This window comes from Mustelus asterias, chromosome 10, assembly GCF_964213995.1.
Source record: "Mustelus asterias chromosome 10, sMusAst1.hap1.1, whole genome shotgun sequence".
Classification (NCBI taxonomy): Eukaryota; Metazoa; Chordata; class Chondrichthyes; order Carcharhiniformes; family Triakidae; genus Mustelus; species Mustelus asterias.
In genome coordinates this window covers 3,458,597-3,485,003 of record NC_135810.1, presented here as the reverse complement: position 1 = coordinate 3,485,003, position 26,407 = coordinate 3,458,597, and the positions used below count along the sequence as shown (strand labels likewise).

Genomic DNA, 26,407 nt, shown 5'->3' with positions numbered 1-26,407 from the left:
GATACAAATATTCTTTGGTATTCATGGGATCATACAGCACATGACTTTCAAGAGGCGTCTTCACAAATACATGAATAGGATGGGAATAGGGGGCTATGGTCCCCGGAAGGGTAGGGGGTTTTAGTTCAGTCGGGCAGCATGGTCGGTGCAGGCTTGGAGAGCCGAAGGGCCTGTTCCTGTGCTGTAATTTTCTTTGTTTTTTGTTCACATTTGGCCAATCATGCTTTGAATGATCTATCCAATTAGACCCACTTACCCTGCTGTTTCTCCATAGCCCTGCAATTCTTTCTGTTCACAAGTATTTATCCTAAATCTGTGTCCTCTGGTTACCGACCCGACTGCCAGAGGAACTTTGAAGTCAGTCAGATCTGGATTCATCTAACAAGGCAAGGGATTCACAAATTCTTGCTGTCAAGAATTGTGTATTTGTTCATGGGATATGGATGTCATTGGCTGGGTCAGCATTTATTGTCCATTCCTAATTGCCCTAGAGAAGTTGGTGGTGAGCCGTCCTCTTGAACTGCTGTTAGAAGCGAGTTCCAGGATATTGACCCATACATGTTAGGATGGTGTGTGACCTAGAGAGGAACTTGCAGGTGGTGGTGTTGCCATGCATCTGCTGCCCCTTGCCCTTCTAGGCAGTAGAGGTCGTCAGTTTGGAAGTTACTGTTGAAGGAGTTCCACTGCTGCTACCTTGTGTCAGTGGTGGAGAGAGTGAATGTTTATTGTAGTGGATAGGGTGCCAGTTAAGTGGGCTGCTTTGTCTTGGATGGTGTTGAGCTCCTTGAGTGTTGGTTGGAGCTACACACATCCAGGCAAGTGGATAATATGTTCTGTTGAACAAAAATTCTGACTCCGTTTTCCCCCCTTTCTCTAAAGGGCTTTCCTAAGTATGGTGGTGAAATTGTTACCAAAGAATCTCTACAGTGCAGAAGGAGGCCATTCGGCCTCTCGAGTCTGGTCTGGCAACAATTCCACCTAATCCCTATCCCCATAACCCCACATATTTACCCTGCTAACCCCCCAACCTAAGCATCCCTGGACACTTAAGGGGCAATTTAGCATGGAAAAATGTGCATCTAACCTGCACATCTTTGGACTGTGGGAGGAAACCGGAACACTTGGAGGAAACCCATGCAGACACGGGGAGAACGTGCAAACCCCACACAGACAATGACCCAAGCTGGGAATCGAATCCAGGTCCCTGGAGCTGTGAGGCAGCAGTGCTAACCACTGTGCCACCATGCCGCCCACCCCTGAGTTGAGCCACTGTATACTGTCATGTCATAAATACTCTTTGGAATACAAACATTTTGCGGTATTTTCAGTTACATGTAACAAATAGATCAGTTTTTTGGAGATAGGTTCTGCACGGTTTAAATGAAAGTATTAATTATGCTATAATTATTGATGCAGTGAAGAAATGCCTCTGTAATCCTCAGAGAGTTGAGTTATTATACACAAGCCCCAGTGCACAGGTTGAAGTGTGTCACAGGAATTTACATTCAGCACTTGTTAAATCGCAGTAAATGTAGCATATCAAGGTAGGTGTAAAAGTCGGATGACTATTTGTTACTTATTTTAAATTGCTTGAAACCTTCGTAACCAGAAACAGCTGTTCTGAGGTCCATTGCTGGTCCCCAGGGATAATCTCAGGACTATGTTGTTGGGCCCTGTCTTTTATGGCAGTAGTAATAAACATGACAGGCTGTTGGGTTACCATCTGTTTAAAATGGCTACTGCTTTGTTCACAGTAGCGGATTTGGGGTCTGTTTTCTGTCTGTCTCCTCTGTAACAGTCTTATCTGGTGTCACAACAGGTGGAGGTTGATGGAAAGACGCTAAATGTGACCAGTGAATGGAACCTTGCTTCACCCTTGTTGCCTGTCACCATTGCTGATACCCAGAGGATCGTTCAGGTATGTTTAACTGCAGTCCAGTTATCCGATTTTTTTTTTTAAACGGGAATATTCCGCATGAGCTACTTCTGAAATGGGCCGCACAGAATGAGACAGTTGAAGAGCATACAGTGCAGGGTCACAGTGAATTTTCATGTCACTGTGTGGTAGGAAAGGACAAAAAGTAGATGAACCCTGTTCGTAAACTCATATTGTTTTTGCTTGGCACATTATCAATAGCGTGTTCTAAATTTATTTTAAATTCATTTGGTGCACTAATGATAAACTGTACATTTCCTGGGGCAATATTTTTTTCCCTCAATCAACATCAACAAAATGGTCTGATCCTCATCGCATTGCTGTTTGTGAGAGCTTCTGGTCACCCTATTATAGAAAGGATATTATTAAACTAGAAAGAGTGCAGAAAAGATTTACTAGGATGCTACCAGGACTTGATGGTTTGAGTTATAAGGAGAGGCTGGATAGACTGGGACTTTTTTCTCTGGAGCGTAAGAGGCTTAGGGTGATTTTATTGAGGTCTATATAAAGGGGCACAGATCAGCTAGATAGTCAATATATTTTCCCAAAGGTAGGGGAGTCTAAAACTAGAGGGCATAGGTTTAAGGTGAGAGGGGAGAGATTCAAAAGGGTCCAGAGGGGCAATTTTTTCACTCAGAGGGTGGTGAGTGTCTGGAACAAGCTGCCAGAGTAGAGGGGGTACAATTTTGTCTTTTAAAAAGCATTTAGACAGTTACATGGGTAAGATGGGTATGGAGGGATATGGGCAAAAAGCGGGCAATTGGGACTAGCTTAGGTGTTTAAAAAAAAAGGGCGGCATGGACAAGTTGGGCCGAAGGGCCTGTTTCCATGCTGTAAACCTCTGTGGCTCTAATTGGCACCCCCATTTCTTACATTCGAACAGACACTACCCTTCTACAGTACTTTACTGGCTGTAAAGCGATTTGGAATGCCCCCAGGCTGTGAAAGACGATATAAATTTCTTTCCTTGTGGGCGAAAGATGAATACATTTCAGTCCAGGAAACGCTAATCATTTTAAGAACATGCAATCATGTTCCTCTCTGCAAGAAGGTTCAGCGAAAATGCCTAATCTTGGTATAGAAAATGTACTATACAGGGACAAATGTTCTTTCTTTTTTTATTTGCTCCCTATAGAAGGTGGAGGAAACACATGCTGGAAAATTGAGTTGAGTACACACCCTCCAATAGTACAATAACTCTAAAGTTTGCTAATACTTGATTTCCTAGCACAGCTTGAAAAGCAGTGGTGATCCTCTTGTTCTACTGTTGTGGTTTTAAAAGCAAGCCTTCCTATTAAGGACCTCTTTGACTTCACTGAGATCAAGAGCTTGATGTTAGACATGCATTATTTGGCAGTCACACACGGTGATTTAAAAACTCCATTTAATTTTTTTTTAATGGAAAATGACTTCAAAACAGTTTAGTGAAATATTTAATTACGTCAAGATTCTAAGAAAAGGAATGCTGAAATAGCTAGAATTAGCTTGTTAATGGTCATAGCTAACTTTATGGAACGTTTAGAAGGGAATTCAAGTGTAATTATAGTCAGGCATGATGTAGTAGTCTAGGAAGGTAAGCTGTATTTGTGGCCGTGTTTATTTTGACTCCTAATAGCTGCTCTTGGGGAGGGTAAAGGAGAGAAATGACCTTGGAAATCTGGTAACCGCGGATTCCCTTGGAAACTGACTTTGAAATTGATGAGCAGTATTCTGTTAGAACCGTGTAAACCCTTGATGTTCCAGAGACTTGTTCTGGTTTCTATCCTGAAGAGAGAGGATCTTATTGAGTTTGAAAAGTACAGAGCAAATCTCGCCAGTATCAGTGGCTGTTAGAGTTGTCATTATGCACCCAGTCACACCCTCGGGAGGACACAGCGATCAGAGAGGGATAGGCAGGCTTTCTCTTTGCTGGGGAATATGTCCTGTAGCCTTAAGTTCTACGGAACCATGCTTAGACCAATTTCATTGATTTGTATAAGACCCAGTGCTTCACATACCCCTCAAAATTCAGCTGGCAGCATGGAAATACATGTCAAAATCTTGCATATTGTTCAAGATGTATTCTCCACTTAGAAGACCAAGAATGGAAGTGGAAGATTCACTAAATCACGAAACATTCACAATGGGGCAGTGATGTAAGGTTATTGATCAGCGTGTTCCATCAAGGATGTAATCATATTGATGGTGTTGGGGTATCAGAATATGAGGCACCACTGGTTTTACAAGGTGCCACTGCTATTGATTGATGCATTCGAGTGTACACTTTACACTTTAACTTGGACAGTGGATTGACCAGTGCGATTTGGAGCTGCATGCCTCCATATGCTGCATTATGGCTTTATAGAGCACACAAGGAACATCAAAGGAGCATTTATCTAGAAATCCTGGGGACATCAGCTACAACTTGCAAACCGTCTTTCAGAACTCCACTAAGAAGGAGACAAGATGGAACATTAATTCCATCTTTCTTCAGTTACGACAAAAATCCAATTCCAGGTCTGTTCGAAACAGCCTTTCAGCCCGTCTAGCATTCAGTGATTCAGTGTGTCCAGCTCTCTGAGAATGCCCCTGATACTCTATAATTTATGGCATCCCTCTGCTTGCCGGTGACCTACATCGGTTCCCAGTTAAGCAATGTCTTGATTTTAAAATACTCATCCCTGTTTTCAAATGCCTCCATGGACTTCTCCCTCCCTATCTCTGTAACCTCCTCCAACTCCATTATCCTCTGAGACTTTTGCACTCTGCCAATTCTAGCCTCTTGAACATCCTTGATCTTAATCATTTCACAATGGAGGTGGTGGGGGAGGAGCGGGGAGAGGGGTGGTGGGGGGCATACCTTCAGCAGTCAAAGCCTTAAGCTTTGTAATTTCTTCCCTAAACCTCTCTGCCTCTCACCACTTAAGAGCCTACCTCTATGACCAAGCATTTGATCATCTGCCCTAATGTCACCTCACATGGGCCAATGTCAGATTTTGCTTTATGACGCTCTTGTGAAGGGTCTTGGGATGTTTTATTGAAGTAAATGTGCTATATAAATGCAATTGTTGTCTGCCTTGTGTACATTGAATCAGTGGTTATATTATGGGAATTTGAGCCTGCTTTTTGTTGCTGTATACTAATAAATGTCAATGTTTCCACAAGTTAGGTAGCCTCCTGACCATTCCTGCACTTTCCCAAATATATGTCAACGAGACAGTTCCTGTGCTTTGATCCCATAAACAAAAGGACAACTAAAGTAGGCAAAATACCTTTTAAAGTTGACTTGTAAGGACAGTAATGCAAATTGCTGACAAGGTCATTGCGAGTCTAAAAGACTTAATCCATTTCAAAAGTAAAGTCCAAAAGATCTTCTGCACTGGAATGTTGATGTATTGAGGTTGAACGGACCGGCTGGAAATGAGATGTAAAGACACAGGAGGAAGCCATTTGGTCCATCAACCCTGTATTGATACTTGGTTGGCTTTACACCCTGTTGTTGCGGCATTTCCCTTCATAAAGAGGTATTCTACTCAGTGAATGGTAATAACCTTCAATTGGCTGTGTACAAGAGTGGTAAAAGTAGAAGCAGTCAGTGCTTTCAATGGGAAATTGGATGGGTACATGAAGGAAATAAACTTGCAGGGCTACAGGGAATGAGCTGGGGAGTAGGATTTACTGGACTGCTCCATGAGAGCCAACATGGACCTGAAGGGTCGAATGGCCTCCTTTTCTGCTGTAAATGACTCTGTGACTACACCATTTCCTCCCAAGTAAAACATCTATTCTTCTTTGAAAAGCTTCATTTGATTCTACATCAAAAAAAGCCTTTTGGGCAGTGTAGTGGGGGTGGAAGGGAAAAGAGTGCTGGAATAAAACAGGGAGTGGGTGCGGGGAGGGAATGGAAAGTTGAACTGGGAGAAGTTGAGAGAATGATGGTTGGAATTGTGGGAGGAAGTGGGGAGAGAAAGGTCAAAGCATCAATTGGACTGAACTGGGGCTGGGAACCTTGGCTATCCAATTAGCAGGGATGAACAGGTTGGTTAGCTGAATTGGCTGGACGGCTGGTTCATGACACGGAATGATGCCAACAAGTGTGAGTTCAATTCCCACACCAGCTGAGGTTATTCGTGAAGGCCCCGCCTTCTCAACCTTGCCCCTTGCCTGAGGTGTGGTGACCCTCAGGTTAAATCTCCACCAGTCAGCTCTCCCCCTCAAAGTGCAGAGCAGCCTATGGTCATTTGGGACTATGGCGACTTTACCCTTATACAATAGCTGTGCTGGTGGAAATTGTGCATTTTATATACAGCGTTTTTATATACATATTCATGATTCTATTGGAAGAAAAGACCCTGCTTGTATTCAGGTATAAAATATATAGAGACAAAAGTGTTCCCCACAATAAAAAGTTGAATTTGTTCCAGAAAATTGAAACAGATTTTAATCAAAATCCTTCCCCCATCTCTGTTGTTCTGTTCTTTTGTTCTCTCCATCACCTTTCTCTCTTGTGCCTCCCCTCTCCTGTTCTCCCTCTTGCCTCCCCTCTAGCTTGCTGACTCTCCCAGAACTTGTTTCCTTCCCTCTCTCTTCCTGCTCTGCCCATCTCTCACCTTTGCCCTGTCTCCCCTCCCCCCCCCACTTGTATCTTTGCCTTTTAACCCTTCTCCCGTTTCCCCTCTACCCCCTATCGCTCCCCTCCCTTCCTTCATCCATTCCCTTTGCTTCCCCCTCTCTCCCAAATCACTGGTGGGTGTTGGGGAGTCAGACTTCTAGCCTGATTCCTCCTTTTGCTGTCCATGGATTCTAAGACCAGCCGTCGCAGCCAGTGCTTCAGCTTGGCTGCCCAAACTCAACACACACTGGGGATGAAACTGGGAGCTTTATTGGTGTGCGGGATTCAGTTGTTCAGTGATCAAACGTGCCAACCCTTTCAGGGTGGATGTAAAGTTTTCTCCAATGTAGTCCGTTATTTGACTGAAGCAGTGTGATTCCAATTCTTTGCACAAAAGATGACGAATAACAACAGCCAGTACAATTAAAAGCTGAAATGGAAAAATGGACAGGGGAGTGGGAGGGTGTTACGTTATGTGTAATTTTCTTGGTTCTTTTGCGTCTTCCCAAAAAGTGTACAATTTAATTTTGTCCACAACAATTGCAACTCTCTTCACCTCGAACAGCAAATGGATGTGTGCAAAGCCTTGAAATGCAATGAAACAGTCCCGAATGAATGGTACCTTTGTTTTTTTTAACGCCTGTTACCTTTGCTCATCCTTAACTGTGATAATGGTACAGTGGAGGCGGTGAGTATCGTGCTGATTGTAGCCTTGCTGAATCTTGTGCTGAAAAAGGTCATTGATACCCAACTAAGTGGAACTAATTACAGATGGCAAAAGCGAGAGAAAAAAAATGGGTGCAACGCCACATGAAACCCTCTTCATTCAGAGAGAAGGGCAAGATAGCCAGTTCTGAAAAAGAAGTGGAATTAGGTTATTTAATCCATTCAAGCCGCAAGAAGGAAGGATTTTGTGCAGCTGTTCTATATCTGGATGCCTTTCCGTCTAGACGATATATTTCATCTCAATTAACAAGACAACTTCATTGTACTTTTTTAATAAACCCACAACTTCCTCATTGGCTCCTGGCTTATTTTTAATGGGGGTGCAATTCTTCCCCACTTGTTTTTTTACCCTGTCCAAGTTTCCTTGTGCCACCCCTAGCAGTGCTACTCTGAACCAGCTGTTTGCAGCCACAAACAGGTGATCTGGGCATGACTTCCCTTCAAATATTTTTCCTCCTCCTCCTCCTCCCCTCCCACTGACTTGGCAGGATTCAACAGCTTGCTTCTGGCAAAGTGGTTGACACATCAATCCATGTACCATTGCACTCCAGATTGTATTTAGCCCGACCTGATGGGTTATATCTGTCTCTAACCTCAATGAGATTAAAACAAAATAAATCAACAAGGTGATAGTCCAAATACACTGCATACAATATAGTCTATGTCTATGAATCCTCCCTTCCCACCCCTCCTTCCGTGCCTTCCTCCTTCCCTCCCTCTCTCCCTTCTTCCTCCTTCCCTCCCTCCCTCCCACCCTCCATCTCTCCCGCCCTCCATCTCTCTCACCATTTTGCATTAGCTCTCTCTTTTGTTGTCTCTTCTTTCTTTGACTTCTGTCTCATATTTGCAAACATTTACCAGTCTTGAGGATTGCCTATTTAATCCTTTAAATTTCTCACTGCATATCAGTCTTTGGCTCCCTGACCTCCCACTCTGCTGCTGCCTCCTGTGAGCAGCTGAGCCAGAGACACGACAGTGGGTCGGGGGTGGGGGGGAGGAGTTGGCAGGATTTCCTTCTAAAAATGGCACGAATGACCATAATTATCTCCTCGCTATTAACGGACAGGTTGCCGTCACTGATCTGAAGCTGCCTCTGGTAAAAGTAGGAGGAGGTGGAGAGGCAGCCAGACATATTTATTGCCATTTCCTAGGACGTCCCCCATCCCCATCTCCAAACCTGCCTCCAATGTGCGAGGAAAATTTCCCCCATTGTTGCAGAAAACCATTTCAGTCACACTCAAGAAATTTGCTACCTTTATAGAGTCGTAAAGGTTTACAGCGTGGAAACAGGCCCTTCGGCCCAACTTGTCCATGCCGCCCTTTTTTTTTAAACCACTAAGCTAGTCCCAATTGCCCGCATTTGGCCCATATCCCTCTATACCCGTCTTACCCATGTAACTGTCTAAATGCTTTTTAAAAGACAAAATTGTACACATGACCTTGCACGCTTATCCTGATCTGCATGCAAGTTAAATTCCTTCATTAAAACCATGCTGCCTTTTCTATATGTTTGTCCAATCTCTGCATTCATAAATTCCGCCACTTCACAGTTGCTACCTTGGGGGTATACACAGAACTCCCACAACGGTCTTAAATCCATTTCTGTTTCTTAATTCTATCCAGTGGACTCTGCTTCCCTCTCATTATAACCTCAGCATTGAAGTAATTTCATTCTAGATCACTAATGTTGTTCCTCACTCTTCACCAGTTTTCTGACCTTCCTGTAGACCTTATAATCTAGTAGATTCAGCTCCCAGCCCTGAGCTTGCAGCCAGGCCTCAGTACTGAAAGTTGGCACCCTGTTGATCGGGTTGTTAAGAAGGCATACGGTGTGTTAGCTTTTATTGGTAGAGGGATTAAGTTTCGGAGCCATGAGGTCATGCTGCAACTGTACAAAACCTTGGTGCAGCCGCACTTGGAGTATTGCGTACAGTTCTGGTCGCCGCATTATAGGAAAGATGTGGAAGCGTCGGAAAGGGTGCAGAGGAGATTTACCAGGACGTTGCCTGGTATGGTGGGAAGGTCTTATGAGGAAAGGCTGAGGGACTTGAGGTTGTTTTCGTTAGAGAGAAGAAGGTTAAGAGGTGACTTAATAGAGGCATACAAGATGATCAGAGGATTAGATAGGGTGGATAGTGAGAGCCTTTTTCCTCGGATGGTGATGGCTAACACGAGGGGACATAGCTTTAAATTGAGGGGGTGATAGATATAGGACAGATCTCAGAGAGTAGTAAGGGCGTGGAATGCCCTGCCTGCAGCAGTAGTGGACTCAAAGAACAAAGAACAGTACAGCACAGGAAACAGGCCCTTCGGCCCTCCAAGCCTGTGCCGCTCCTTGGTCCAACTAGACCAATCGTTTGTATCCCTCCATTCCCAGGCTGCTCATGTGACTATCCAGGTAAGTCTTAAACGATGTCAGCGTGCCTGCCTCCACCACCCTACTTGGCAGCGCATTCCAGGCCCCCACCACCCTCTGTGTCAAAAACATCCCTGTAATATCTGAGTTATAAGACCATAAGACATAGGAGCGGAAGTAAGGCCATTCGGCCCATCGAGTCCACTCCACCATTCAATCATGGTTGATTTCAACTCCATTTACCCGCTCTCTCCCCATAGCCCTTAATTCCTTGAGAAATCAAGAATTTATCAATTTCTGTCTTGAAGACGCTCAACGTCTCGGCCTCCACAGCCCTCTGTGGCAATGAATTCCACAGACCTACCACTCTCTGGCTGAAGAATTTCTCCTCATCTCTGTTCTAAAGTGACTCCCTTTTATTCTAAGGCTGTGCCCCCGCGTCCTAGTCTCCCCTGCTAATGGAAACAACTTCCCTACGTCCATCCTATCTAAGCCGTTCATTATCTTGTAAGTTTCTATTAGATCTCCCCTCAACCTCCTAAACTCCAATGAATATAATCCCACGATCCTCAGACGTTCATCGTATGTCAGGCCTACCATTCCTGGGATCATCCGTGTGAATATACTTCGCCCCTCTCACCTTGAGCCCGTGACCCCTCGTGAACGTCACTTCTGATCTGGGAAAAAGCTTCCCACCGTTCACCCTATCTATACCCTTCATAATCTTGTACATCTCTATTAGATCTCCCCTCATTCTCCGTCTTTCCAGGGAGAACAACCCCAGTTTACCCAATCTCTCCTCATAGCTAAGACCCTCCATACCAGGCAACATCCTGGTAAACCTTCTCTGCACTCTCTCTAACGCCTCCAAGTCCTTCTGGTAGTGCGGCGACCAGAACTGGACGCAGTACTCCAAATGTGGCCTAACCAGCGTTCTATACAGCTGCATCATCAGACTCCAGCTTTTATACTCTATACCCCGTCCTATAAAGGCAAGCATACCATATGCCTTCTTCACTACCTTCTCCACCTGTGTTGCCACCTTCAAGGATTTGTGGACTTGCACACCTAGGTCCCTCTGTGTTTCTATACTCCTGATGACTCTGCCATTTATTGTATAACTCGTCAACATTAAGAGCATTCAAATGGTTATTGGATGAACATATGGATGATATTGGAATAGTGTAGATTAGAGGGGCTTTAGATTGGTTTCACTGGTCGGCGCAACATCGAGGGCCGAAGGGCCTGTACTGCGCTGTAATGTTCTATGTTTTACTGGCCATCATGTCATACCTTCCATTGCACCTACATTTCATTCAATTTCCTTCTTATATTCCGCGCATTTGTTTAAAGAACCCTTATGTGGGCCATAATCTCTCACCTGTCTGCTGAAATACTGTTTTAGAAGGATGAGAGGGAATCTGATCGAGGTATATAAAATTTTAAAAGGGATTGATATAGTAAATGTAGACCAAATGTTTCCCCTTGTGGGGCGATCTCGAACAAGAGGTCACAGGTTTAGGTTGAGAGGCGGTAGATTTAAAACTGAGATGAGGAGGAACTACTCGCAGAGGGAGGTAAATTTGTGGGACTTGCAGCCCAAAGCATGGTGGAGTCTGAATCATTGAATGGTTTCAAGAAGGAGATCGATATATTTCGAATAAAAAAAGGGTTAAAGGGAGATGGGGAAGTGGATTTGAAACCAGGGAGAGATCAGCCATGATCTGATTGAATGGCGGAGCAGGCTCGAAGGGCTGAATTTGCCTACTTTGCTCCTAATTTCTATGTTCCTACGTTATTTGACCATTTCTTATTTTTCTCTCCTGATTTAATTATATTTTGCATTTTTTGCTTTTTCCTTTACGAAGATGATTGATGAGGGTAGGGCAGTGGATGTTGTCTACATGGACTTCAGTGAGGCCTTTGACAAGGTCCCTTTTGGCAGACTGGTGCAGAAGGTGAAGTCGCATGGGATCAGAGGTGAGCTGGCAAGGTGGATACAGAACTGGCTCGGTCATAGAAGACAGAGGGTAGCAATTCTGGTCGCCACACCAGAAGGATGTGGGGGCTTTGGAGAGGGTACAGAAAAGATTTACCAGGATGTTGCCTGGTATGGAGGGCACTAGCTATTAGGAGAGGTTGGAGAAACTTGTTTTGTTCTCACTGGAATCTCGGAGCTTGAGGGGTGACCTGATTGAAGTCCACAAGATTATGAGGGGCATGGACAGAGTGGATAGTCAGAAGCTTTTTCCCAGGGTGGAAGAGTCAATTACCAGGGGGCGTAGGTTTAAGGTGTGATGGGCAAGGTTTAAAGGAGATGTACGAGGCAAGTTTTTTACACAGAGGGTGGTGGGTGCTTGGAACTCGCTGCTGGGGGAAGTAGTGGAAGCAGATACGATTATGACTTTTAAGGGGTGTCTGGACAAATACATGAATAGGAAGAGTAGGGAGTTTTAGTTCAGTCGGGGAGCATGGTCGGTGCAGGCTTGGAGGGCCGAAGGGCCTGTTCCTGTGCTGTAATTTTCTTTGTTCTTTGTACCTCTGGTGCCTCGCATGAAAGTTCTAGCATTTATTCTACTTCCCTCCTTTTCATTTGATTTTGAATGATTATTTATGTCATCTTTTCAATTCGAGCCCTCCTCACTTTTCACTAATTTGTGACCACCCATATGGTCAGTGCAGGTGGAGCCTGTCCCACTGGAACAGTTCAGTCCTATCCCAGTATTGGTCCCATGAAATAGAACTTCTCTTTCCCACACCATTCCTAGCTGTTCACTTCCCTGATACTCTTTCCTAAAACACATTCAAGTTGTTATATGGATAATAATCCAGGGATTATAACACATTCAGCCCTGTTTTTTAAATTCAGTTCCTCTTCTGGAGATGGGAGCAAGGGAGGAGCATATCCTCTCGGTGTTAGTGCCAATGCTGTCCACAAGTTAGCAAACGTCAGTGCCCCATCAGCTCAGCTTGTCAATGGTAAATCCGGTGTAATTGGCATGGGGGAGTATATTTTCGATTACCCCTCTGTGAAGAGCCTTGGGATGTTTTTCTAATTTGAAGGTGCAACATAAATGCAAGTTGTTGTTAGAATAGTGACACTGGAATGTGGTGATGGAAATGGGTCATTTGGCCCCTCAGACTGGCTCTGCTATTCAGTTAGATCATGATTGATCTGTATCTTAGCTCCATATCCTGTTATACCCTTGTCTTGTCTGGCAAAAACTTAACAATTTCAGATTCATTGAGCTAACAACTACTGCTTATTGTAAGAGAAAGTTCCACATTTCCCTCATCCTTTGTGTGAAAAAGTATTTTCCAGGAATGGTAGGCCTGACATACGATGAACGTCTGAGGATCGTGGGATTATATTCATTGGAGTTTAGGAGGTTGAGGGGAGATCTGATAGAAACTTACAAGATAATGAATGGCTTAGATAGGATGGACGTAGGGAAGTTGTTTCCATTAACAGGGGAGACTAGGACGCGGGGGCACAGCCTTAGAATAAAAGGGAGTCACTTTAGAACAGAGATGAGGAGAAATTTCTTCAGCCAGAGAGTGGTGGGTCTGTGGAATTCATTGCCACAGAGGGCTGTGGAGGCCGAGACGTTGAGCGTCTTCAAGACAGAAATTGATAAATTCTTGATTTCTCGAGGAATTAAGGGCTATGGGGAGAGAGCGGGTAAATGGAGTTGAAATCAACCATGATTGAATGGTGGAGTGGACTCGATGGGCCGAATGGCCTTACTTCCGCTCCTATGTCTTATGGTCTTATGGTCTTCTCTCCTGCCTGGCCTGATTTGATTTTAGAGCTATGTTCCTTGTGCAAGTCTTCCCGACCAGCAGGAAATGCTTTTCTCCATCTATCTAATCAATTCCTTTCAAAATGCTAACAATAAACTCAATCAAATCATCCTTTAGTCTTCTTTACACTGCAGGCAGTTCTAAAAAAGTTCACTAGACTGACTTCTGGGGTGAAGCGGATGTCTTGTATTCATTGGAGTTTAGAAGAATGAAAGGTGATCCTATTGAAACATATAAGATTCTGAGGGAGTTTGGCAGGGTACACACAAGAATATATGAATTAGGAGCAGGGGTAGGCTATTCGACCCCTCGAGCCTGATCCACCATTCGATAAGACCATGGCTGATCAGGATATTGAATTCAATGATCAGCCATGATGAAGATGAATGGCGGAGCAGGCTCGAAGGGCCAAATGGCCTACTCCTGGTTCTAGTTTCTATGACCTGACTGTTGTCTCAACTCCAATTTCCTGTCAGCCGCCATAACCCTGGACTCCCTTGTCAATCAAAATCTGTCTATCTCAACCTTGGATATAATAAAGCCCAGCCTCCACAGATTTCTTAGAAAGAGAATTCCACAGACCAGTGACCTCTGAGAGAAAACACTTCTCACCCCAGTCTTTAATAGGAGACCTCATCTTTAAACGGTGTCTCCTATTTCTAGACCCTCCCACAAGGGGAAACATCCTCTTAACATCCATCCTGTCAAGTCCATTCAGGATCTTATATGTTTCAATGAGATCACCTCATTCTTCTGAACCCGAGTAAGTATAGGCCCAACCTTTCCTCATTAGATGCTGAGATTATGTTTTTTCTCATGGGGCAATCTGAACTAGGGGGCACAGTTTAATGAGAAGGGATTTCCCATTTAATACTGAAATGAGGAGGTTTTTTTTCCCTCAGAGGGTTGTTAATCTTTGGGGTCATTGAATACATTTGAGGCTGATATGGACAGATTTTAGATCGACAAACGAGTCGAGGGTTTTTGGGGACAGGACAGAAAGTGGAGTTAAGGCCACAATCAGATCAGCCATGATCTTACTGAATGTAGAGCAGGCTGGAAGGGATGAATGGCCCCCTCCTGCTCTTATTACTAATGTTATATTGCAGAGTATACCAACATAGATTGTGAGACATAGAAGGCTATATCAGATTTCAACAGATTTTTCAAAGAAATTGTGAAGAATATTGCGAGGAGGAGTGAGATTTTTTAAAAGATTGATTGCAGCTTAGTAGGTCAGCAATGCAACATTTTTCCTCAGAGTAAATATGCATTTATTAAAAGCGGGGCCGCTTTTTTGATCTTATCAAGGTTTGTCCTTTAATAAACTTTTGGGTTTTATAGTTAATGCTAAAGGACATCACTGCGAGAAAGCCTAGGATAACAACTTTACTGTGTCATGTTAATTAAGCAATGTTTATGAGGAAAATACTTTAAATTGAATCATTCTTCAGGGAGTCTTTTTAAATGGTCTATAAAATTGACTGTAAAATAAAATGAGGATGAAAATATTTTGACTGTGTAGTCCGCTGTTTACTCCTCGAGTGGCCAAACTTTGTTCACTTATGTTGGCATGGTGTACAATAAATACATCTTGAGCAAGTTCCACATTGTCCTATTCTGTGTTTTCCAAAATCTAATGTTTATGTTGAGTTGTGGGAAGTAGCAGCTATTCCTGGTTCCCCAGCTGAAGTAGTCTGTAAGTTGTGAATGAAAACAAATCTTCCGTGTTTCATGTATTTGTTTCCCAGGAGGAAGTTTTAATGTGAGTGTAAAAAGATTGTACAACAGTGTTTTCATTTTCCCTGCTGTAATAAACTTGTATTGGATTGCAGGAGATCAGTGGCAGGGATGTAGTTACTATGAAGATTTTCTTAGTACCTGGGTCATATCCTGGGAGCTAAGAAATGACAGTATATGCCTATCAGCCAGTCATCCAGGGCCCCAGAGTCTGTCGAACCTTTTTTCCTACCCAGTGCTTTCACAGCACCTATTGACTGCTGATGCTATCCTGGCGTGACATATTTATTTGTTAATGGGATATGGGTGTCGCTGGCAAGGCCAGCATTTATTGCCCATCTCTAATTGCCCTTGAAACGAGCGGCTTGGGCAGTTAAGAGTCACTACATTGCTGTAGTCCTGGAGTCACATGTAGGCCAGACCGGGTAAGGATGGCAAATTTATTTCCCTAAAGGACATTAGTGACCAGATGGGCTTTTCCAACAATCGACAATGGTTTCATGGTCATCAGTAGATTTTTAATTTCAGATATTCTTTTTTATTGAATTCAAATTCCACCATCTGCCGTGACGGAATTTGAACCCAGGTCCCCAGAACATTAGCTGGGTAACTGGATTAATAGTCCAGTGACAATGCCACTACGCCACCACCTCCCCTAATAGTCATGGAGTCATAACACCACATAAGAAGTCGATTCACCACATGGAATCCATGCCTGCTCTCTGGAAAGCAATCCAGTCAGTTCCATTCCCTTGCTCTACCCCTGTAACCCCACACATTTATTTCTCTCAAGTGTCCACCCAATTTCCTTTTGAAATTATTGATTATCTCTGTTTCCACTACCCCCGTAGGCAGTGTGTTCCAGCCAATTATTTGCTGTGTAAGAGATTCTTCCTCACACTTTAATTCCTCCCCTCTGTATCTTTCTTTAGTCCAGGACCTTAAATTTATGTCCCCTAGTCTTTATATCATTAGCCAATGGAAACAACTTTTCTTTATCAAACTCACCTGAGGCTGCCATAATTCTATACACCTCTTCACAGATCCCTGAAGTCGGCAGAGCAGATGAATAGGATAATTCAGAGGGCATATGGGACATTTGTTTTTATCAGTCGTGGCATCGAGTATAAGAGTAAAGGGGTAATGTTGGGTTTGTGCAGAGCGTTGGTTAGGCCACAGCTGGACTGCTGTGTGCAGTTCTGGTCACCTCTCTATAGTAAGGATGCGATTACACTCGATGGGGTACAGGGGAGATTCACCAGGATGTTGCCTGGGATGGAGCATTGGAACTATAAGGAGAGACTGGATAGGCTTTGATTGTTTTCTTTAGAGGGGAGACATAATTGAGGTGTATAAGATTATGAGGGGTATGGACAGGGTGAGTAGGGAGCAGCTGTTCCCCTTGGTTAAGGGGTCATTCACGAGGGGGCATAGTTTTAGGGTGAGTGGCAGAAGATTCAGAGGGGATTTGAGAAAAATATTTTTCATTCAAGAGTGTGGTGAGAATCTGGAATACACTGCCTGGGAAGATAGTGGAGGTGGGAAACCTTATAATCTTTAAAAAATATTTGGATGAGCACTTGAAATATCGTAACATTCAAGGATATGGGACAAGTGCTGGAAAATGGGGTTGGCACGCCTTTGCTGGTCATTATTGTCGGTGCAGACTCAATGGACCAAAGGCCTTTTCTGTGCTGTAGGACTCTATGACTCTTATCAGATTCCACTTCAACCTACTTTTCTCCACAATCCCAACATCTTCAAATTAACCTTATAACTAAATTCCTTCATCCCTTGACTATTCTGGTAACTCACCTCTGCACCCCCTCAAGGACACTCACATCCTTCCTAAAGCATGGTGACCAGAAACAGAGATGATTGAACCCACCATATGTAGCCACCTTTGACCAGACCACTACTACTCGGACAGTTGCTTGACCCGTTGCAACACTTTGGGTGAGACTTGACTGATCCTGGGAGCCATGGCAATGCTCAGATAAGAACAGGAAGAAATGATTCAGCCCCTCGAGCTTGTTCTGCCATTCGATTAGATCATGGCTGATCTGTATCAGAACTCCATCTACCAGCTTGGTTCTGTAGCCCTTAATAAACCATGCTGAGCAGAAGCCTTATTGTTCTCTGTTTTAACATTTTTTAGCTCAGCCCTCCCCAGCCTTGACAACCTTTTGGTGGAGGTAGTTCCAGATTTGTGTGAGGAAGTGCTTCCTGACATCATCGCTGAACAGCCTGGCTCGAATTTGAAGCTCCTGCCCCCTTGTTCTGTACTCCCCCTACCAGAGGAAAGAGTTTCTCTCTATCTACCCTTTCGAATCCTTTAATCATTGTATGGGTAGGGGGTGAGAAGAGAGAACATTATGGTGAGGCATGCGCTGCTTTGATTTTCCCCCACTTTCTTGAGATATGTCGCAGTGGGGGAGTGGTGCTGAATGGAAAATGAGGCGGTTCTCCACGGGGAGGGAGGGAAAAATTGACAGGAGAGCTTAAGCATCCTTTGTTCATGCTAACTTGTCTGTATATTATCTGTTGCTATGGAAGATGAGGGGAGAATAAAGCTGCTCGTCACGTGGCTTCTGCTGCAAATTGAAAATCACATTTCACCTCAAATGAATTTTGTCTTGATGTGAAAGATACTCACATCAGTTTGTTTCTCTGGGGACCCGAGCACTATAATCTGGACTGACACTTCAGTGCATTCCTGAGGGAGAGCTGTATTTTCACAAATCCCATCTTTCAGATAAGACTTAAACCAAAATCTGCTCTGTGAAAGACCATAAGATATAGGAGCAGAATTAGGCCATTCGGCCCATCGAGTCTGCTCCGCCATTCAATCATGGCATTCTCCTTCCTTTTCCCCATAACCCCTGATCCCCTTACTAATCAAGAACCTATCTATCTCTGTCTTAAAGACACTCAATGACCTGGCCTCCACAGCCTTCTGCGGCAAAGAATTCCACAAATTCACCACTCTCTGGCTGAAGAAATTCCTCCTCATCTCTGTTTTAAAGGATCGTCCCTTCACTCTGAGGTTGTGCCCTCGAGTTCTAACTCGTGGAAACATCCTTTCCACGCCCACTCTATTTAGGCCTCTCAGTATTTTGTAAGTTTCAATTTGATCCCCCCTCATCCTTGTAAACTCCATTGAGTGTAGACCCAGCCTCCTCAACCGCTCTTCCTATGACAAATCCTTCATTTCTGGGGTCTTACACTATTGCAAGACAAACAGGTGGTTCCTTCTGGTGTCCTTGCCAATATTTATCCCTCAACCAATGTCAACAAGACGCAGATTGTGGTACCATGGATCTCATTGTTATTTGTGGAACCTTGCTATTCACAAATTGATTGTTGCATTTCACTACATCACAACTTTGACTGCATTTCAAAAATATTTTGTTGGCTGTGATGCACTTTGAGAACTTTTGAGGTCGTGAAGGGCACAGTAAAAATGCATGCTGTTTCTTTACTGTAAACTTTTTATTCCCTGAAGCCTTGGCTTTGCCAAGTGATGAACTTCAGGAAATTGGATTACTTCCAATAAACTTAGGATTATTCTCCTTCGAGCAGGGAAGGTTGAAAACAGACTTAATAGAGGAGAGGTTTAATAGAGGTGTACAAAACTATGCAGAGTTTTGGGTGACAGAAAGGTCTGGAATGAAAGGACACAGATTTAAGATAATTGACCGAAGAACCAGAGGGGGTTGAAGTTTTTGTTTTAACTAAGTGAGTTGCTGTGATCTGGAATGTGCTGCTTGTTAAGCGCAGTGAAAGCAGATTCAATTTCACAGAGGAATTGGTCACATATTTGAAATGTAAAACAAAATGACTGTGCTTTGGGGAAAGAGCAGGGTAGTGGGGACTACAGAAGTTGGATAGTTATTTTAAGGAGCCAGCACAGGCCTGATGGGTTGAATGGTCTGCTGTGCTGCATGATTTTAATTTGATTTGATTTGATTTATTATTGTCACATGTATTAACATACAGTGAAAAGTATTGTTTCTTGCGCGCTATACAGACAAAGCATACCATTCATATAGAAGGAAACGAGAGAGTGCAGAATGTAGTGTTACAGTCATAGCTAGGGTGTAGAGAAAGATCAACTTAATGCAAGGTAGGTCCATTCAAAGGTCTGACAGCAGCAGGGAAGAAGCTGTTCCTGAGTCGGTTGGTACGTGACCTCAGACTTTTGTATCTTTTTCCCGAAGGAAGAAGGTGGAAGAGAGAAGGTACGTGTGGTCCTTAATTATGCTGGCTGCTTTGCCAAGGCAGCAGGAAGTGTAGACAGAGTCAATGAATGGGAGGCCGGTTTGCGTGATGGATTGGGCTACATTCACAACCTTTTGTAGTTCCTTGCGGTCTTGGGCAGAGCAGGAGGATTTGATTAATTCAGAATGTTGTGCAGAATATTTGTGTTTGCTGTCACCGTGTGCAGATCATGAGTCAAAATTATGGCCTCAATTTTTCGGAACGTGTCCCCATTGACTCACCCAGGCCCACCACCATTTTACACTCAAATGAACGTTGATTGCCAGCAAGGGGACTTCTCTCCACACTTGGAAAAAAACTCCGGCTTCGAGAGCTGTCGGCCAATCCGATTGGTCGACAGCTCTCCAGCCCATCCAGAAACAGCGCTGCAGTGGCTGGAAGAGGCACTGCGGTGCCATGTCTGGGACTAAGTGTCGGGACATGGAAGCCAGGTAAGTGATAGGGGTCCCAGGAAGGGGAAGGTAGGGAACTCCTGGGAGTGTCACGAGGGGGGATGATTGTCTTACTGTGGGATTGGCTGAAATGGGTGGGAAGGGGAGGGAGGTTTGGAGGTGTCTGGTTCTTGAGAGGAAGGTGCACCCAGTCAGAAGGGGACTTGCGATGGAAGCATACCACAGCTTCCCACCCGAGATTGAGGATTGAAAATGTTTCTGCTTTGAACCCTGATCCAACCAATGTCTGCCAGGCAAAAATTGAGGCTGTGTGAGAAAAGGCCCTCAAGTGGCCATAGAAAGATCTTAATTGGGACAAGGGCGGGCTTACCATCCAAGGCCCTGCCTGCCCAACGTAAAATGGTGTCTGGATCAGGATGGGTGAGAACCTGAAGGGAATTCCATCCATGTAACCCCCCCCATCCCCCCAGCCCGAACTCAATTGGGATGGTAGGGGGAGTGTAAAATTCAGGCCTCTGCTCCTTTAGTAGATATCATTTTATAACTGCTTGGTTTGCTGTTTACACTTTATGCACAGTGTTTGTACTCTTAAGGCAATGTATCTGTATAAGCAAATAATTTATCTGTGGATTGTTTTGTCTTGAAATTATTACTTATTCAGTGGGTTAAAGTTTAACATTTCTTGGCAATTTTTGTACACCCATCTGGACTGGATTTTTTTATTCCTTGACATAACGAATAATAGTGTTTTCTCTTGTGTATATTCAACAAAGCAGTCTTGCTGCAACTGCGACAACGTGTTGTGACAAGAAGAAAGTTTGGTTTCCTATATGAAGGTTATTTATGTCCAGATCAAAACATTATTGGATAATTGGCTTGCTGATAATTGATTTTAACCCTCTGAGATTTCCTATTGTGAGAAATTTTTTTTTTTTTTTCAGTGCCTTTCCCGAGATGCAGCTGGAAATATGAAAATTCAGTACCTGGGCACTGTGGTAAGTTGTTCAGCTCTCAAATGCTTTCAGTGATGTGGTGTAATGCATGCAGGGTTGCTGGTAAATGATGCCGCACTTACTTTCTCCATCCCCAATCCACTGGTAAGGAATTCTTCAGTAGATTCAGAACGTGTCGGTGAATGCACCATATGAATGTTGCAAAGGCATCTGAACCTGAAGGCCCCAGGTTTGGTTCTTGGGCTATGTGGTCTGTGTTGTCGTCTCATTATGATGAACCGGGGAACGTAAATGGGTGTTGCCCATATGGACTTTCAGAAGGGATTTGAGATGGCTCCGTAGAAGATATTATTAATAAGAATTCGAATGAGTGGAATTGGAGGTCACCTTGTGACACGGGGTTGGTTAGGAGATAGTAAACAAACAGTGAGGGTAAAGGATAGTCAGGATAGGACAAGTGATATTCCCCAAAGATGTACTCAAGCTTCTGCTTTTCAACATGTAAAGAAGTTGGATGAAGGAATAGAAAGTTGTACATCCAAATCTGGCAGGTGACATTAGTTTAGAAGGCACAGCAAGTACAAAGTTGCCAAGGGATGTGGATAGATGCTGGCAAATGGAGATCGTTGTGAGGAAGCGTATGGATCTGAGAAACCACATTGGTACAGTCCCTCTCGATGTTGAGAGACTAGGAGCTGTGGAGGAGCAAAGGGATTTGGGTGTCCGTGTACCCACATCACTAACAGATGGTGCACAGGAGTACAGAGTAATTAATGGTTGAATGGAATTTTGTCCTTTATCTCATGGGAGTTGGAATTTAATGGGGGAGAAAGTTATGCTTTAGCTGCACGGAGCCTTGGTCCATCTCAATCGAGAGTACCTGTTCAGTTTTGAACACCTTACCCCATGTGTCTTAGAGGGAGTACAATACAAATTCACCTGAGTGGTCCCAGGATTTAGACCTGAACAGGCCACATAAACTTGGTTTGTATTTCCTGCAACTTAGAATGTTGAAGATTGAACCAATGTATTTAAAATGATAAAGGGGGCGATCTTACTGCATCGTTATGCCATTAAGATCAGGCAAGAAACCGGCTTCGTGCCCAGTTTCTTGCCTCTCACGATGTTACTGGCTGCATTCTGCCAGCATAATCAGCCTTGGGTGCGAGGCTGATTTAAATATTTATTGCTTCATTTTAATATTATTCATGAGTCCGGGATGCAGTTGTCCGGGCTCACTTGCCTTAATGTCCTCGCCAATGGAGGTCCCCACCAGTGAGGATCATGTATAGTCCCCAGCAACGGGGACGTGACAGTGGGTCCAGAGGCCATTGAAGTCCCTTGGGGGCCGGGAGGGCAGTGCCCCATGGGCAGTGCCAGCCTGGCACCCTGATACAATCAGCCTGGCACCCTGATACTGCCAGCCTGGCACCCAGGCAGTGCCAACCTGGCACCTTGGCACTGCCCACCAGGCACCCTCCAGCACTTAGAATTTGTTTTTGTATGATTGCCCCGAAAGTGATTTAGTCTGAGCCTGAATGTTTTGGATGGCGGGGTCTTGTTTCCCGTCTGAAGAGTTGGCGGGACACATATCCCCTCTGACTGCGCTGCAGCCAATTTACATTTCATTGAGCGTTGATTGGCTGCAGGTGGAACTTCCGCACCTCCACTCGGGAGGAAGTCCCGCTTTAGAGAGCCGCCAGTTAGTATGATTGAGCAACAATGCTGTAGTAGACACCAACCAGGGGAAACATCCCATCTACATCTCCCATGTCATGCACAGTAAAAATTTTGTAAGTTTCAATAAGGTTACCTCTCATTCTGTACAGAATGCTCTGGATGTGGTCTCACCAAGCCTCGATACAATTACATCAAGACCTCTTTCATTCTTCATTGAAATCCCTTTGTGATGAAGGCCTTTGTAATTACTTGCTGCACATGCATGCTAGCATTCAGTGATTCACGAGCAAGGGCACCCAGGTCCCTTGAACATCAAAGTCCCTTTGGATGACCCGGCTGCTCAACATTTGACCCAGGACTCTGTGCTCAACAGGCTGTTCTCAGGGAACCATCAATTCTGTGAAAGTCACTCTATGGTCTGCATGAAACTTGCTGATTTTCCAGTGTAAAGAGTTGTTCATGATTGAGTGTTGCAGACTGGCACATTCCAAGCTCCAGGACTATGTGCTGAGGGACGCTATGGAGTTAGGGGCAGCCACCGCAGAGGCGGAGTGGGGAAAGGTCCCTCCCCAAAAAGCTGCGAATGCCAGCAATCAATTTGGAAATTTTCAAGACTGAGATTATTGGGCTTATGTTAGGTAAGGGTTATGACCCTAAAGTGGGCGAATGGAGCCGAGGTAAAGTTCAGCCACAATCGGTAAGTAAATCGGTGGAGCGTTCACAGAGAATAATGGATCACTGGATCAGATCAGTCTAGACAGTTGTTGCTGACTCATCGAGTTCCTTCAAGTGAGAGCTGGGTCTGTTTCTGGCTGAGTGGACATCTCCGCTTATAGAAGATAGATACTGAAGGCAATTCAGGGATAGAGTGACCTTATGGACGAGTTTTGATCATCTATATGGGCCACAGTGGAATTTCCCAGATGTTTATTCCCAAATTTGTCGTCAGATTGTACCTGTTTATTTGCCCCTCCCAGGAGATTTTTATACATACATAAAGAGCAAGAGGGTCACCAGGGAGAGGGTTGGCCCACTCAAGGACAGGGGATGGAATCTATGCGTGGAGCCAGAGGAAATGGGCGAGGTATTAAATGAGTACTTTGCGTCAGTATTCACCAAAGAGAAGGACTTGATGGATGATGAGTCTGGGGAAGGGTGTTTAGATAGTTTGAGTCATGTTGAGATCAAAAAGGAGGAGGTATTGGGGTTCTTGAGAAACATTAAGGTGGACAAGCCCCAGGGCCTGATACCCCTGAATACTGAGAGAGGCAAGGGAGGAAATTGCTGGGGCCTTGAGAGAAATCTTTGTATCCTCACTGGCTACAGGGAGGTCCCAGAGGATTGGAGAATAGCCAATGTTGTTCCTTTGTTTAAGAAGGGTAGCAAGAATAATCCAGGTAATTACAGGCGGTGAGCCTTACGTCAGTGACAGGGAAATTATTGGAGAGGATTCTTCGAGACAAGATATACTCCCACTTGGAAATAAGTGGACATATTAGCGAGAGGCAACATGGTTTTGTGAAGGAGAGGTCGTATCTCACTAACTTGATCGAGTTTTTCGAGGATGTGATAAAGATGATTGATGAGGGTAGGGCAGTGGATGTTGTCTACATGGACTTCAGTAAGGCCTTTGACAAGGTCCCTCATGGCAGACTGGTGCAGAAGGTGAAGTTGCATGGGATCAGAGGTGAGCTGGCAAGGTGGATACAGAATTGGCTCAGTCATAGAAGACAGAAGGTAGCAGTGGAAGGGTGCATTTCTGAATGGAGGGCTGTGACTAGTGGCGTTCCTCAGGGATCAGTGCTGGGACCTTTGCTGTTTGTAATATATATAAATGATTTGGAGGAAAATGTAACTGGTTTGATTAGTAAGTTTGCAGACGACACAAAGATTGGTGGATAGCGATGAGGACCGTCAGAGGATACAGCAGGATATAGATCAGTTGGAGACTTGGATGGAGAGATGGCAGATGGAGTTTAATCCGGACAAATGTGAGGTAATGCATTTTGGAAGGTCTAATACAGATAGGAAATATACAGTAAATGGCAGAACCGTTAAGAGTATTGAAAGGCAAAGGGATCTGGGTGTACAGGTACACAAGTCACTGAGAGTGGCAACGCAGGTGGAGAAGGTAGTCAAGAAGGCATACGGCATGCTTGTCGGCTGGGGCATTGAGTTTAAAAATTGGCAAGTCATGTTGCAGCTTTATAGAACCTTAGTTAGGCTGTACTTGGAATATAGTGTTCAATTCTGGTCAAACTACCAGAAGGATGTGGCGGCTTTGGAGAGGGTACAGAGAAGATTTACCAGGATGTTGCCTGGCATGGAGGGCATTAGCTATGAGGAGAGGTTGGAGAAACTTGTTTTGTTCTCACTGGAATGACAGAGGTTGAGGGGCGACCTGATAGAAGTCTACAAGATTATGAGGGGCATGGACAGAGTGGATAGTCAGAAGCTTTTTCCCAGGGTGGAAGAGTCAATTACCAGGGGGCATAGATTTAAGGTGTGAGGGGCAAGGTTTAAAGGAGATGTACGAGGCAAGTTTTTTACACAGAGGGATAGGGGGCTTTAGTTCAGTGGGATAGCATGGTCGGTGCAGGCTTAGAGGACTGAACGGCCTGTTCCTGTTCTGTAATTTTCTTTGTTCTTTGAAATCACGTTGTTTTGGGTGGGCTGGTGAGTGGATATATTGTGACACACATGGTATCATGGTTGTGTAGGACAAGCTGACTGGACCGGACGGTCTTTAGTAATTGTTTGTTTGGATGCTCTGGATGGGCTTGAACGGTTGTATGGCCTCTTCCACAGGGGGTTGTATGGCCTCTTCCACTCCCTGTGTCCCTAAGTCATTCAGTGCTAGAAAATCATATGATCGTTGAGCAGGAAGAACTTTCCAAGAAGTCATCCGAGAGGGTTAATGGCTGAGGGGATGTGGAGAGTGCTTTTGCCACTCACCTGCAGAGAAGATAGAAGCATGGAGGTTGTTTCCACTGGCGGGTGAAACTAGAACTAGGGGACATGGCCTCAAAATAAAGGGGAGCAGATTTAGGACTGAGTTGAGGAGAAACTTCTTCACACAAAGGGTTGTGAATCTGTGGAATTCCCTGCCCAGTGAAGCAGCTGAGGCTACCTCATTGAATGATAAATTTTTGAACAGTAAAGGAATTAAGGGTTATGGTGAGCGGGTGGGTAAGTGGAGCTGTGTCCACGAAAAGATCAGCCATCATCTTATTGAATGGCGGAGCAGACTCGAGGGGCCAGATGGCCTACTCCTGCTCCTAGTTCTTATTTCCTTATGGTTGTCAGGTTAGTTTTCTGAGGCCACAGGTATCCAGAAGCCCCCTCTCCACTCCTACATTTCATCCAGGAGCGGCTGAAGTTCGACAGAGTTCCGTGGTCACCGCTGCTGTTTGAAATCCCAGACGAGATCTTTGAAGCTTCAAAACTTCCAATCAATCCAGTTTTCTAAAAAAGTTCACCAATCCAAGTTCCAGTCCTTCAGCCCAGTTGCTGATGATGTATAAAGTGAGTGATGATTTTTGACGACTGTGCCTAATGTTTCCTCCATTGACGCACATTTACTGCAATGTTATCTGGGAGTCCCATTACACCAGTGCCAGTGAGAATACTGAACCAGGAGAGTACAGCTGAGTCAGTACTGGACTCGATTTGCAGTTCCCTATTTGTTTTCGTTTAGGACACTCCATAAAACCTATCTCTTTGACCAAGTTTATGGTCACCTATCCCACTATCTCCTTTGATGGCTTGATGTCAAATTTTGTTTGCTAATCTCTCCTGCAAAGTGTCCTGAGACATTTTATTACATTCAATGTGCTGTATAAAGATAGTCTAAGTAGCATTTTTTTCTATAATTACCATTATGCCTTCCTCAGCCACTATGTTATCTTTTCAGGGGATTGTATCAATATCCTAATATAAGCTTGTGCA

At 44.3% G+C, this 26,407-nt stretch overlaps 1 protein-coding gene across 2 annotated transcripts in view; it reads left to right on the top strand.

Moving 5' to 3' along the window:
- The window catches only part of pcca (propionyl-CoA carboxylase subunit alpha), a 374,693-nt gene that overhangs the window by 242,322 nt on the left and 105,964 nt on the right, over positions 1-26,407 (top strand). For both annotated transcript variants that reach the window (XM_078221544.1, XM_078221545.1), the window contains exons 20-21: positions 1,820-1,918; positions 20,768-20,821. In XM_078221544.1, the coding sequence (XP_078077670.1) occupies positions 1,820-1,918; positions 20,768-20,821 (153 nt within the window). The remainder of the gene's footprint in view (positions 1-1,819; positions 1,919-20,767; positions 20,822-26,407) is intronic.